At 38.8% G+C, this 12,769-nt stretch overlaps 1 protein-coding gene across 1 annotated transcript in view; it reads right to left on the bottom strand.

Annotated features, from left to right (window-relative positions):
* Nucleotides 1-12,769, bottom strand: part of LOC140236977 (uncharacterized) — a 76,348-nt gene that overhangs the window by 15,733 nt on the left and 47,846 nt on the right. Inside the window, exons 4-5 of the mRNA XM_072316930.1 lie at nucleotides 11,043-11,141; nucleotides 3,598-3,707 (exon numbers count right to left, since the gene is read on the bottom strand). Of these exons, the coding sequence (XP_072173031.1) occupies nucleotides 3,598-3,707; nucleotides 11,043-11,141 (209 nt within the window). The remainder of the gene's footprint in view (nucleotides 1-3,597; nucleotides 3,708-11,042; nucleotides 11,142-12,769) is intronic.

The following is a 12,769-nucleotide window of genomic DNA, read 5'->3' as shown; positions in this document are numbered from 1 at the left end:
ATAATACGTTTATCAGGTATATCATACAAGAAGTACTTTTCGAAAGAATGAGGACGCGGATGAAACCATTTTTGTGGATTGCAGCAGGAGAGAATAAATGTATACTGTCGGGATAGTCGTGGCATAGTGAAATTGAAATTCAATGTCAATGCACTCAGGATTTCATCTCTAATAAAACATTTTGACCTCAGTTCATACACAGAGAACACAGAGGTGTATGTACTCAGCTCCATTTACGACTGCAGGTGCTTAACGGTTGAATACAGTATTACGTTAAACTTCCAAAGAGATCTGCATAGATCCTTACGACCTGGACTCAATGAAGATATAGCTGTTGTTCCACCTCTTAATGTAGAATGTATGTCTGCATTGCGGTGAAGTGCTGGCATAAAGAGTGTCACATTGTAAACCTCTGTCACCATGCAGGCAAAAGATCGAGAAGTTAAACATTGCGATCTTTAGGATCTCGAAGTTTTGCCATTGTGACCGCATCTACATGATTATAGTGCATTTATGTTTTTGTATAGTTCCTGTACAAGCGCACCGGAACACTTCTGTTTTTTGTTTTGTTTTGTTTTGTTTTTTGTTTTTTGGTTTTGGGGTTGTTTTTGTTTGTTTGGTTTTTTTTTTTTTGGGGGGGGGGCAAAATCTCGACGGGGGCACATTTACGTGACGATGTGAGATCCTCGGAGAGGGAGCGAAGCGACCGAGCGGGGAGGGTGTGGAAGGGTGATACACCCCCCCCCCCCCCACACACACACACACACACACACACACACGCATAGGGAGATTTTGTTAAAAAGAATACCACAAAGTCGCGTTTGTAGAGCATTTAAAAGTAATTTTCTAAGGAATAACACATAGTGGAAAAAACAGTGCGAAGGACTATGATTATTACAAACGGGGGTACATTAATGTGACGGTGTGAGATCTTCGGGGAGGGAGCGAAGCGACCGAGCTGGGGAGGGTGTGGGAGGGGGGATTTTTCCCCTTCCACGGTAGGGACTTTTTTTTTTTTGTAAAAACAGAGTTTAAAAGTCGCGTTTGTAGAGCATTTAAAAGCAATTTTCTAAGGAATTACACACAGTGAAAAAAAAAAAAGCGAAGGACTATGATTATTACAAACGGGGGTACATTAATGTGACTGTGTGAGATCTTCGGCGAGGGAGCGAAGCGATCGAGCGGAGGAGGGTGTGGGAGGGGAGACACCCCTCTCCCACGGTAGGGACTTTTTGTAAAAGCAGAGTATAAAAGTCGCGTTTATAGAGCATTTAAAAGCAAATTTCTTGGGTAGGGTAAAAATTCAGTGCGAAGGACTATGATTATAACATACGGTGTGATATCCTCAGCGAGGGAGCGAAGCGACCGAGCGGGGGAGGGTTTGGGAGGGGGATATCCCCCCTCCCACGGTAGGGACTTTTTGTAAAAACAGAGTGTAAAAGTCACTTTTATAGAGCATTTAAAATTAAATTTCTAGGGAATTAAACAGAACAAAGAAATCACTGCGAAGGACTATGATCATAACTTATGAAAACTATTCATTTTACTATATAAGTATGGGTAGAGCGAGCGAGCCACTTTCACTTTGCCATTCGTCTGAAAAGTATTCATTAAAAGCAAGCTTAAACGCGATCGCATTGTTCGAGCAATGAAAAATATTCCTATACTGCTAGAAAGCAGAGAAGAAAGGACAAAATGTAAGGTTTACTAAAGGTATATGTTTCAGTGGGCACACTCGAGGACGCGAGGCTACTCTGTATACACTAAATTTACTCATAAGTTAATATTGATATATAGATATGATAATGTATATTGTTAGTGTATTATGAAATTATAAAATTGTTCATTAATTTTTTTTTTTTTGCTCTTTTTAATAATTGATTAATTATTTGTGACAAGGGCCACTTTGGGGGGAGGGGGGGGGGGGGGGGCAAGTGCCCCCCCCCCCGCTTCCGGCGTCCTTGTTTCTGTAATTTAGAAGTTTTGTTTAAACAAAATAATTAGATGTTTCATTTGCTTGTATATATAGGCCTACAACATGATGATATTCTTAAAATGCCTACAAGAGATAATTATTTTGCGGGCATAATGTTATCCATCTATAGTACTACATTCGTGTTAACACAATGATTTACTTTCAATTGGTTTGATGTTGAAAGAGTCTCCTGTAATTTGTTTCAATCATTAAAAAAAAATAGTGTAGTTTTTGTTACCTCGTACTTTCAAACAAAGTGAATACGGGGGAGGTCAAGCAATATTGTCGGAGGTTTTTCGCACATTTTTCTTTTTCTTTCTTTTTAAAATATCAACATTGCCTCCTGAGTATTATAGTTTGCACCTCGTTTTCTAATTTTTCGTGAACGGTGGTCGATATTATTTCGTTTTGATCTTTCTTCGATGACGTTTCATGCCGTATTATACATGTTGATCTTTTTCACTTTTCTTCCCGAGTGATTTTCTCACTCCTTACATTTCATCCAAAACGCCTCCTCCTTTTACGCTATGGAAATCTATATGCATAGATTTCCATGGGTTGCATATAATATATTCTTCTCTCACAATGACGTGCCCCCTAGGCTAAATCTTTTGAGAGATATTCTATGAAGACAACAACAGCCCCTCCTAGAATAAAAAAATGACAGTTTCGAAGCTTGTCATCTTCTTCGAGAATGACTTTTCTTTCTGTTATAGGGTATCGAGCGAAATTAATCTGAGATAGAGAGCATATATTTGCTTGAATCTTCCAAGAAAAAAGAAAGAGCCTTTACGACGACAGAGACTCTTGTCTTCTGCTGACATTTTGGGGACACATTATTTTTTTCCTAAAAATGCACGCAGCTGTCATGATGAGATCGTATTTTTCTAGGTGTGCCAACAGCAAGGCATTTCACGTAATTCGACCTTTCATAAGGGGAGTATTATCACCTCTCTCCCACTCTTTCTCTATCTCTTTCTGTCTGTCTCTGTTTGTCTGTCTGTCTCTCTGTCCTTAGATATGATGTATATTATTCTCCTCTAATTCTCTCTTTCGTTAGATTATGATATCATCTCCTCTATATTCTCTCCATACATGTATACACATATAATATTACAATATAAATACTTAAAGGAGAAAGAGACAGAGAGAGAGAGAGATAGGTAGAGACAATGCACACGCCTTTTAAATCGCATTTGTGAAACCATTGTCTTAAAGTTTGTTTTTCTGTTTGTTTTTCCAGTGGAATACCATGGTATACCGACGTTAATACACAAAGGTCAGTTGTCGCGGCCATTAGACTTTGTTGATACTTTTCGAACCATCAACTGCAGTTGATACATGAAATTCGTTTCAAAATGGATTTCAGAGATATGGCTAACACGTCATCAACAGCATGTCACTTGCAGCCATGCAGATTATGTTCTCGGTGACAAGTTGTGATAGTTGCTACTCAAATTCTTGCATCTCATTGGCTGAGAGCGAATTTGTAATAGAAATGTGGCAGTTGTCACATATAACAGGCTTTCTGAAACGGGGCCTAGGTGTACTATTTGTATAACTTTTTCCATCTTCTTCCTGTCTATCCATACATTGTCAGCATCTCTTTAATCGCATCTTACCTTCGTCTTCCATCTGAAGGTCTTCTTCACAGGCTGGTGTCCGTTCGACGACAGCGGCGCCACTCCTTCCGGTATGTCTTGCATTTCCGGCGCTGAGATCTTTTTCGACACTAAGATATAATCATTACAGAAAAAAATAATTTAAACATGATTAAAGATTTAGATAAAGAGAGAAAGGCATAAGACGGGAAGAGGATTAAAGGATATATTACGAATGATAAGATAAACAAACAAACAGCAAATAGTGTTTAAATGTTTTTGCGTATGCCATGATAATGTAAAATATTATGTATATCTAAATTACGTATGTTATATTGCAATTGTATAATCAAATTAAATGACATTGATGATGATGATGATGATGATGATGATGATAGTAATAATAATCATAATAATACCAAGTAATAATTAATTATCATTGTTATTATGATTACCATCATTACGATTACTATCATTATTATTATTATTATTATTATTATTATTATTATTATTATTATTGTTATCATTATTATTATTATTATATAAACAGCATACTTATGTAAACTTCAGATATAGACAGAATAACTGCAAACGATCATTATCTATTATCATCATACAGCCTTTTCATAATTGGCCATATTAGAAAATACTTTCAGACATTGCCCTTATTGTTTTGCAAGGTGATATGAAATTACGGACCAAAACGACCTGTCTTGTTAATTAATTTTCAAGGACACGCAATACGCATTAATGTATCAGCAAATAGTTAACTCATTTTGTTTTCTGATTGTTTGTTAGTTACAAAAGTTATATCTCGCTTTGCCCGATTCAATAGACACAACAAGGGAATCACTGTGCCTTGTTCCTAATTGAAGAATTAAGCCAGGCTGACACTTGCACGATTCTGTGGCACGCATTGGCACGACTCGAGTCGTGCCAGTGCGCAAACTAGTCGTAAACTGGCGTGGAGTGTGCGTAGACCCATCGTGACCTGCGTGCCATGTCGGGACAAGAATTTTGCAATGTTCAAAATTTTGGTCACGACTTGCCACGACAAAATCGTGGCCAAAAGTCGTGCAAGTGTCAGCCTGGCTTTATCCTCGACATGATACAAGACGCAGGCTTCTCCGTACCATACCAGTCTGAGATATTACGTAACAACATTGTATAATGTCCCCCGGACAAAATGATTGTATATGTATGTCGGAATTGATCGTTAATACAAAGATATCACTTATTGCATGATTACATATAACACGAAGCTTTTTTTTGGTCAAATGCCATACACCCTGATGATGCGAACAATTTCTTAGATTATCTCCCTCGGTGACCAAACACAGTGAATGCGTCCCTACGATGTGTTGGGATGTAGAGCGTTCATGGTCGACCCATCGCAGCTGTCACCCCAGCTGCACTCTATGCCGTTGGGCATGAAGATCACACCGCTGAGTGGGCGTGAGAGAAGGTTTTACGCTCCTCTTTTAAGAAGGAAAAAACGCTTTGCGCAATAGAAAAGAAAGAGCAATAAGAATGTACAAACATATCTCGATGCTCTTTATTGATACGCGCGTAAGAAACAGGAGAGATAAACAGAAAATGAGAAACAGAAAAATACTGAAAGACAGACAGACATAGGTAGAGTGACGCTGAAAGAGATCAGATGAGAAAGGTAATATGCATGTACTGGTCGTTCGTGTTGCTGCTGGAACGTGATACCGTGCACATCGATTGGATTAGAGCACGCCACGGGAAGGTTAATACGACAATGAGCACACTGTGGCAAGGATGACAGCTTCATGCACTGAAGCTCGAAATACCAGAGGTTGAACGTCTAGTTCTGGTGTGTTTCGTTTGATTTCTTCTTTTTAAATACACACTTAGGTCTTCTAAACCTCTTCTTTTGCTCCCAGCCCTCCCTCTCCCTTTCCCTCTCTCCCCCTATACTTCCCTTCCCCTTTCTCTCCATCACTCACTCTGTTTTCTCCCTCCCCTCCACGACCCAACCTGTTTTAAAATTGAATGATTTAGTGAAAGGCAAGCCTCCCTCGCATGTGGTGCCTGTGTCTCCAAAGAAAGGGGCGAGATATTCACACATGGCTTGGCTTACTGTCACTCGTATCGCGTCTCCTCCAGATCAAATTAGTCCGAAAGTACGGGATTGATCTGAAAGCCGAGCAAAGACGTGAGGGAGAGTTGGAAGTGGAAGGGGGCACAGGGAGCATGCAGACGGGGGTCGCCTACCACGATTGGATGCAGTGGGACAATTGAATTGAAATCCCATCTACGCCGTGCAAAATTCAATGCTTTTCCCCATCCCTCATCAGTGGCTCTCATAAGAACATCCGAGGGCAGTTTACATCAATGATGCATCCCTTCAGTTCTTCGGACACATCACCCTGCCTGGATGGATGCCCGGCTCTCCTCGTAAGGAAAAACACCCCGGTTTTACGCGGTGATCCCAACCGTTTAATGTAGGTTTCGCCAAGCGTGTTCATTGGGGCAGCATGCGTGAGTGGGCCAGGAGGGGTGTCGTTCCTCTTGATGGTATCCATACTGCTCGAGCAGTTAGGCTTAGGAGACTTTCTTCCTTTCTGCTTGCCTCTGTGATTTGAACTGTTGAGACATCCTCGGGATTAGATTTTGAAGAAGTCCGTTGCGAAAGCAAAGATTTGTAAAACGTCCTTCACATACATGACACAGAAAACAACTCTGCAGTTGCTTTTGACCGTGACAAAATCTTCCGGATTTTTCTCTGTTCTGCGTGTGTTCACTTATTCTACATGACACTATTCTTTTTCACATAGAAATAATGGCACTTTCTTCCTGCTGACAAAAAGACGCGAAAAGACAACACAACATCAGAAATTCTGTTCTACGATTGCTTGCAAAGTCCTAGAAAAAAAAAAAAACACACACACACAAAAGAATGTGAATGAAATCTAATTGTCAGCAATAGATTTCGCCTATCTTCACTAACTGTCACAAAATTATTACAGGAATTTAGAGAGTATTCAGCTCACGTTTCATGCACGGTAGATATCTAGGAAGTCTATTGTTACGATTGATTTCATATAAAGTCTTCCTCTTCATCTTTTTTTTTTTTGTTGTTGTTTATCATTCATGATAGCGCTGTTTCACCTCCTTCATTCAATAGTTAACGAAACAGTCATTAGGATATCAGTCAGGCAAGGTTATCGATTCACCACCACACAAAAGAATGGAAGGCATCAGGTTTTCTATTACGTCCTATTACCAGCGATTAAAACGCAGCGATTTTTGTCAGGAATGAATGGAATCGGTACAAAAGACATCAGGGCAGGAATATCAACTGGCTCTCATTAGCAGATGGTAAGGTGAACGAATACAATAGTCGAACGCCTTGCCAAAGCTGCTGCATGCTATCAGATCTGCCGGACTGGATAAGATGTTGCACATGGATATCCATGGACACTACATGGAACATATTTATATTCAGCATGCGTATACTATAAAGACTTTCTGAGATCCTTTAGTCGTGATTTGATACCGCATATAGTCCGACAAAAAAGGATTGACATGACATATAAGATCATGGAGAGATTATGCCTCTATTAACGCAGAGCAAAATACAAGGAACTGCGAGAATAAAAAATAGGAGGAGCTTATCAGACAGATGCACTTAATATTATAAGCAAAGAAAGATGTGTTTAAAGTCGAACGATGTTAATGATGGTAATAATGATGATATTAATAACACTTGATTGAATGTCGAGAAGATCAACACAAATGAGCAGAAAAATATAGGGAGTAAAGCAGTGACTACTGAACTTTTCATTTTAGGCAATGCCGGGGTCAATGGACTTTGAAGTCATCATAATCAAATTAATCTTTCAGTGATTATCAATAGGAATTCGACCCGAATCAAAGTGACATGATTGGAAAAAGGAATGAGACAGGTGCAACGTCAAGATGGTGTTCAAATGATACAATCGACTATGATTATAATTCAATAGCTTCTCGTTGATTCTTCAACAATGCTATTGTTGTTTTTTTATTTCTTCGGACACATTATTTTCAAGTCACTCGCACTCTTTAGACTCTTTGAGCGAAGGGTTGAATGGCTGAGGTCCTGCGCTCACAAATATTCACATTTTAGCTCCGTTCCCACCTCCCTAGGTAGACAACGAACTTACATTCCTTAAAGAAAACGCGGCAGGGGATTTTGATATCATATTCTATTTTCTCGTTCCTCCTCTCTTCCCGTCATCTTTTATAATTAGACATCTCTTTCTATCTATCTATCTATCTATCTATCTATCTATCTATCTATCTATCTATCTATCTATCTATCTATATATATCTATTTATCTATTTATCTATCTATATATATATATATCTATTTATCTATTTATCTATCTATATATATATATTTATCTATTTATCTATCTGTATATCTAATAGTATCTATCTATCTTTCTGTCTATCCCTCTCCAGTTTATGCTGCATTTTACTCGGTCATGCAACACTAATGTGTTTCGAGTGTGTGGGTGCGTTAGTGTGCTTTTGTATGAGTGTGCATTTCAGCACTTACTTGCCGTATTGGACAATGCAAAAACCAAAAATCAAGCAATTTAACGCATGCACTATCTCCCATAGGACAAATGACATTTGGAATATCCTTTACTTGGTTCGTGGCATTAAAGAACATGTAAAACTCTTGATTTTTGTCAAAATTTTCAATCAAACTTAAGAATTTGTATTTGAATTTGTATCCTGTATATGGTGCAATTTGCTTTGCATCTATTCTGAATGTGCTTTGCACAACTTTTTGTATGAAAGAGAGTGCATGGTTAGAATTTATGACTCATATCAACAGAAACACAAATTTCATTTATGAATAACTATGGATTCCTTTAATGTTATATCTCATTAATAGAAAATTGATTCCTTGTTCAAACTTTCTTGGATATGCTTAATTTCTTTCATTTCACATCAATATCAGCTATAGCGCCCAAACGGAAAGCTAAACTCGCCCTTCGATGCTTGGTAATACTGAGAAAAATTCTCCATCTTAATCGAAAATATGTATTCATCACAATAGTGACAACCGGTGAAGCCCATCAGCCAAGCAGCGCAGTATCAAAGTATATTATTGCATACACTATGAAACACTAACGCCTTGTGATGCCCTCGTCCTTTAATTGAATCAGTATACACGAGGAATTAGAATATACCGCGATTCTCTGTAGCTATATACCTCCCTCCCTTCCTGTACCTCAGTTCCCCTTTAACACTTTCAGTGCTGCCACCAGCTAAAAACCCCACTAACGCTGAATGCAACGAGCTTTTCGAGAGTTAATGACCGAGTTGATAAACCCATTCTCACGCCGTGTGCCTCCGAAGCATGACATTAGGTCACGGAGTTAACGAGTGCTCGTGACCAGCATATTCCCAAATGTTGGCCGGACTATCTGGTAAGTAGGAAGCCGTTTATTTTTTTTTTTCTCCTGAGAGATTTGCCTCCATAAATAGCGTAAAAGGGAAGGTGACGCCAAAGAACATGATATTGTCGTCACATTATGTATTTTCTTTTTAGCCTTGCTATATTTTTAAAGCAGTAAATAGAGCTTTTACATTATATGTATATATATACATATATATATATATATATACACACTTGGTGGTTCTATCCTTCTATGAAGAGTGCTCGATATCCTCAAAGGAAGAGCTTTAGACAGAAATATTGGAACAAGTTCACTCGGTTGACATCTGGGGGGTGTTTCATGAAACTTTTTGTCAGTGATTTACACCGACAACTGTTAAAAGCTACTGAAATCCTTGCGTCTGATTGGCTGATAGCAGATTTGTCGGTGAAAACCTCCGACGAACTCGTTGATGAAACGCCCCCCAGGTTCATCCGTATTTTATTGCTACTCGGAGTTTCATGCCACCTTCATTTAGGGGCAATCATCAGGCAACAGTCAGACCGCAACACCCTGAAAAGCCTTCTCATTTATCGTACGCGTATGCATGGACCTTGCGGACATGAATACGTAATGAGCGCGTATACATATATCGTGCGCGCGCGCACACACACTCATAGGGTCCTACACTTTTATCTACACACAGAGTATTACTGTATGTACAGCACACGTTTACTGTCCTTCCGCGCTGACCAACTGTTTCAACTCTCCACTCAGAGGGAATTAACCAATCAGAAACGCGTATTCTCGGCAAACTGAAATCTCGTCCAAAATTAACTGTACAACGCAATGATTTATTCGATCACCTGACCCGTTCCAATAATGAGTCCACATGAAGTCATCACATTTCCATAGTATGATATTTCCTCTTTCATTTCATACCTCTTCGATTTTGGTCCACGTTTATTTCATTGTTCTAATGTACCCCCTAAGAAAAATGAAAAATATGCAAATTTAATGTTTTATAATTTCCTTGTTCAGTATATTTTATATGTCACAACCTTTCAAGTAGTCGGATGTCATCAAAGTACAACTTTTCAGCTTTTTATCGATGTATTAATCAGGAAGATTGGTAATGTCGTTTAGAATTACAGCGACTCTAAAAATATGGTCTTCCAGCTCATTACGTATTCATGTCCGCAAGGTCCATGCATACGCGTACGATAAATGAGAAGGCTTTTCAGGGTGTTGCGGTCTGACTGTTGCCTGATGATTGCCCCTAAATGAAGGTGGCATGAAACTCCGAGTAGCAATAAAATACGGATGAACCTGATGTCAACCGAGTGAACTTGTTCCAATACTTCTGTCTATATATATATATATATATATATATATATATATATATATATATATATATATATATCATGCGTGTTTGTGTGGTGTATGTGTGTGTGTAGAAAAGTCATGAGAATGCTATGATAACGTATCGTACACAAACACACAGTTACGGACTCACAAGCGTACTAACCGAATCTTTACTTAAGCAACAATTTGATGAACTATATACGCACTATAAGGCAGTTGTTGATACGTCGAAATATCACTCATTAAGGAGAATGAGTTGAGGTAGAAAATAGTTGAATAGACGTTCAAACCCAATTTTTTCTTCTTAATTGAACAAAATTGATACAACGTTGGGTCAACTCTCTATCTAACAATTTTAGTATTTCATGCAATGGGCTTCACACTGACATTTTTCCCCTGTAGCAGGATCGTTTTTACGCGGAATAATGGCACTCGCCATCCCAAATATCGACTCATATGCTGGCATTTGGTGCTTAATTCTTCAACGTGGTTTGTTTGGCAAGCTTGTCATGCGGCAGTTGCGCTCGCGGAATTCCGCATTAACGATTCAAAATCGGGAATACTGTAAGATATTAGGTGAAAAAAAAAGGACAACAAAATAAGGATGGCGGATTTTGGAAAACAATCCCGTGCTTGAACTGAGTCCGCGGTCTGTGGTTTAGAAGAGCGCATCAGTACCACGAGGATTTCAGGTCGTACCTTTGTGTGTGATGTGGCTTGGTAGACGGGTGGCCTCTTGGAGAATGCGGTCAAACACTCGACTCGACGAATTTTTCCTGCTCACGTCCTCTCGGGAACCTGACATTTAGAAATAAATCGACAAAAAAAAAAAAAGGAAGAAGGAAATTGACTTTCTCCATAGTTTTGGCTTTCTTCAAGTTAAAGAGTCCAGTTTTGTTTTGTTTTGTTTTCTGTTAAATCATTTTGACTGACCGTAATAACTATAATGACGTGGATAATCCCGTAGCATGAATGATTTTGAGCTTTCGCCAACTTTTGATATACTTCTTGGTGATTCCTTCGACAAATGGCTAAAGAACTAAAACCTCTTTAATATGTATGTACAACAAGATGTCGGGAAGATATGGGTGGCCCCAAGTACCATGAGTGTCCAAACATTTTCATTATCAAATTAGTTCCGTGATTTGTTGAAATATGAAATAGCACCGATGCGATATTCAATTATTATTTGCAACAAAAAAAAAGTACGCTCGAACAATGATTATAGTAAAAGCTTGTGTACTTCTGACACGCATTTTCAAAACAAAAACAAAACAAAAAATTTAAACCTTCGTTCTCTTCTTCATTCGAAATATTAACGACAATTGTCCTCTTAAAGATGCTCTTTCAGAAAACTAGCATAACTTATCATAACGTCTTGAATTGTATGTGTACGAAGATTTCACATTGACCCCGTTGCGTTGTTAATATGATCAAAGCTTGATTGCTTATTACATATTAAAGAGAATAAATGACCAAGAAGTCCTGAGACATTAACAGCCCGTGATCAGCAGTTTGTCATTTAGTTGAACCAATAATATTGACCCCCTAAGAAAGATATACGTTGTATATTAAAATTCTAATCCAAACGAAATAGGGAAGATAAGTCAGACTATAGCAGTCATCCACAGGGTACGGTGGCAGGTACGAGATAATTTGGACGTGGCAGCACTAAATGAATTAATGTCACTGACAACAGTGAACTTCATAAGCTTTCATTTTATGGACTATTTTATGCGAGATTGGTAACTGGACACATATTTCTGTTTGCGTATTCACCATTGATGTGCAATGACTCATAGAAAGGTTCCTATACGCGCACTTTATTCTTCAAACCATAATGAAATAGACATGCTATTCTGCGTGAAAACAAGTACCGCATAATAGTTATGTGCCTGCCCCGTTAAAGTGGCGGTAGAACGCGTAAACAAACACATGAAAATAAATCGAATGACACCATACGAAATGTATTGCACCATTGTCATCATTACTTTGTCTGAATCATCATGCAGGCTACCGATGAGAGATGGATTGTAGGGTGATTTTGTTTCTTTTCGTCCAACAGGTGAGATGAAAAACGGCAGCATCGGGGCGATGCCAGAGAGGCGTTTGATGAAGAGGCGCGCATTGCAGGGAGCACGCTGTACATGTTTTGACGAGTGAACAACATGGGGATTGAGTAACACGGAGGGAGCGGAAATGTACGACAAACTGTCGTATTGACACCCACCTCTCCGCTAAAACATGACACCGTGGTACAAACATTCAACCTTTCGTTGGCAGACTTATCAGAGTCCCTAGTTGCGTAGGCTTTTTTTTTTCTGTTCTCTTTTTCAGAAATGGCACGCTAGAAACCACTTCAGGATACAGTATACTGACAATTTGATTATAGGTCATACAGGAATTCAAACCTTGACGTCAAATAT

The sequence above is a fragment of the Diadema setosum genome, chromosome 1 (assembly GCF_964275005.1).
Source record: "Diadema setosum chromosome 1, eeDiaSeto1, whole genome shotgun sequence".
In the NCBI taxonomy this organism is placed as follows: Eukaryota; Metazoa; Echinodermata; class Echinoidea; order Diadematoida; family Diadematidae; genus Diadema; species Diadema setosum.
The sequence above is the reverse complement of the archived record's forward strand: the minus strand, read 5'-3'. Positions and strand labels throughout refer to the sequence as shown.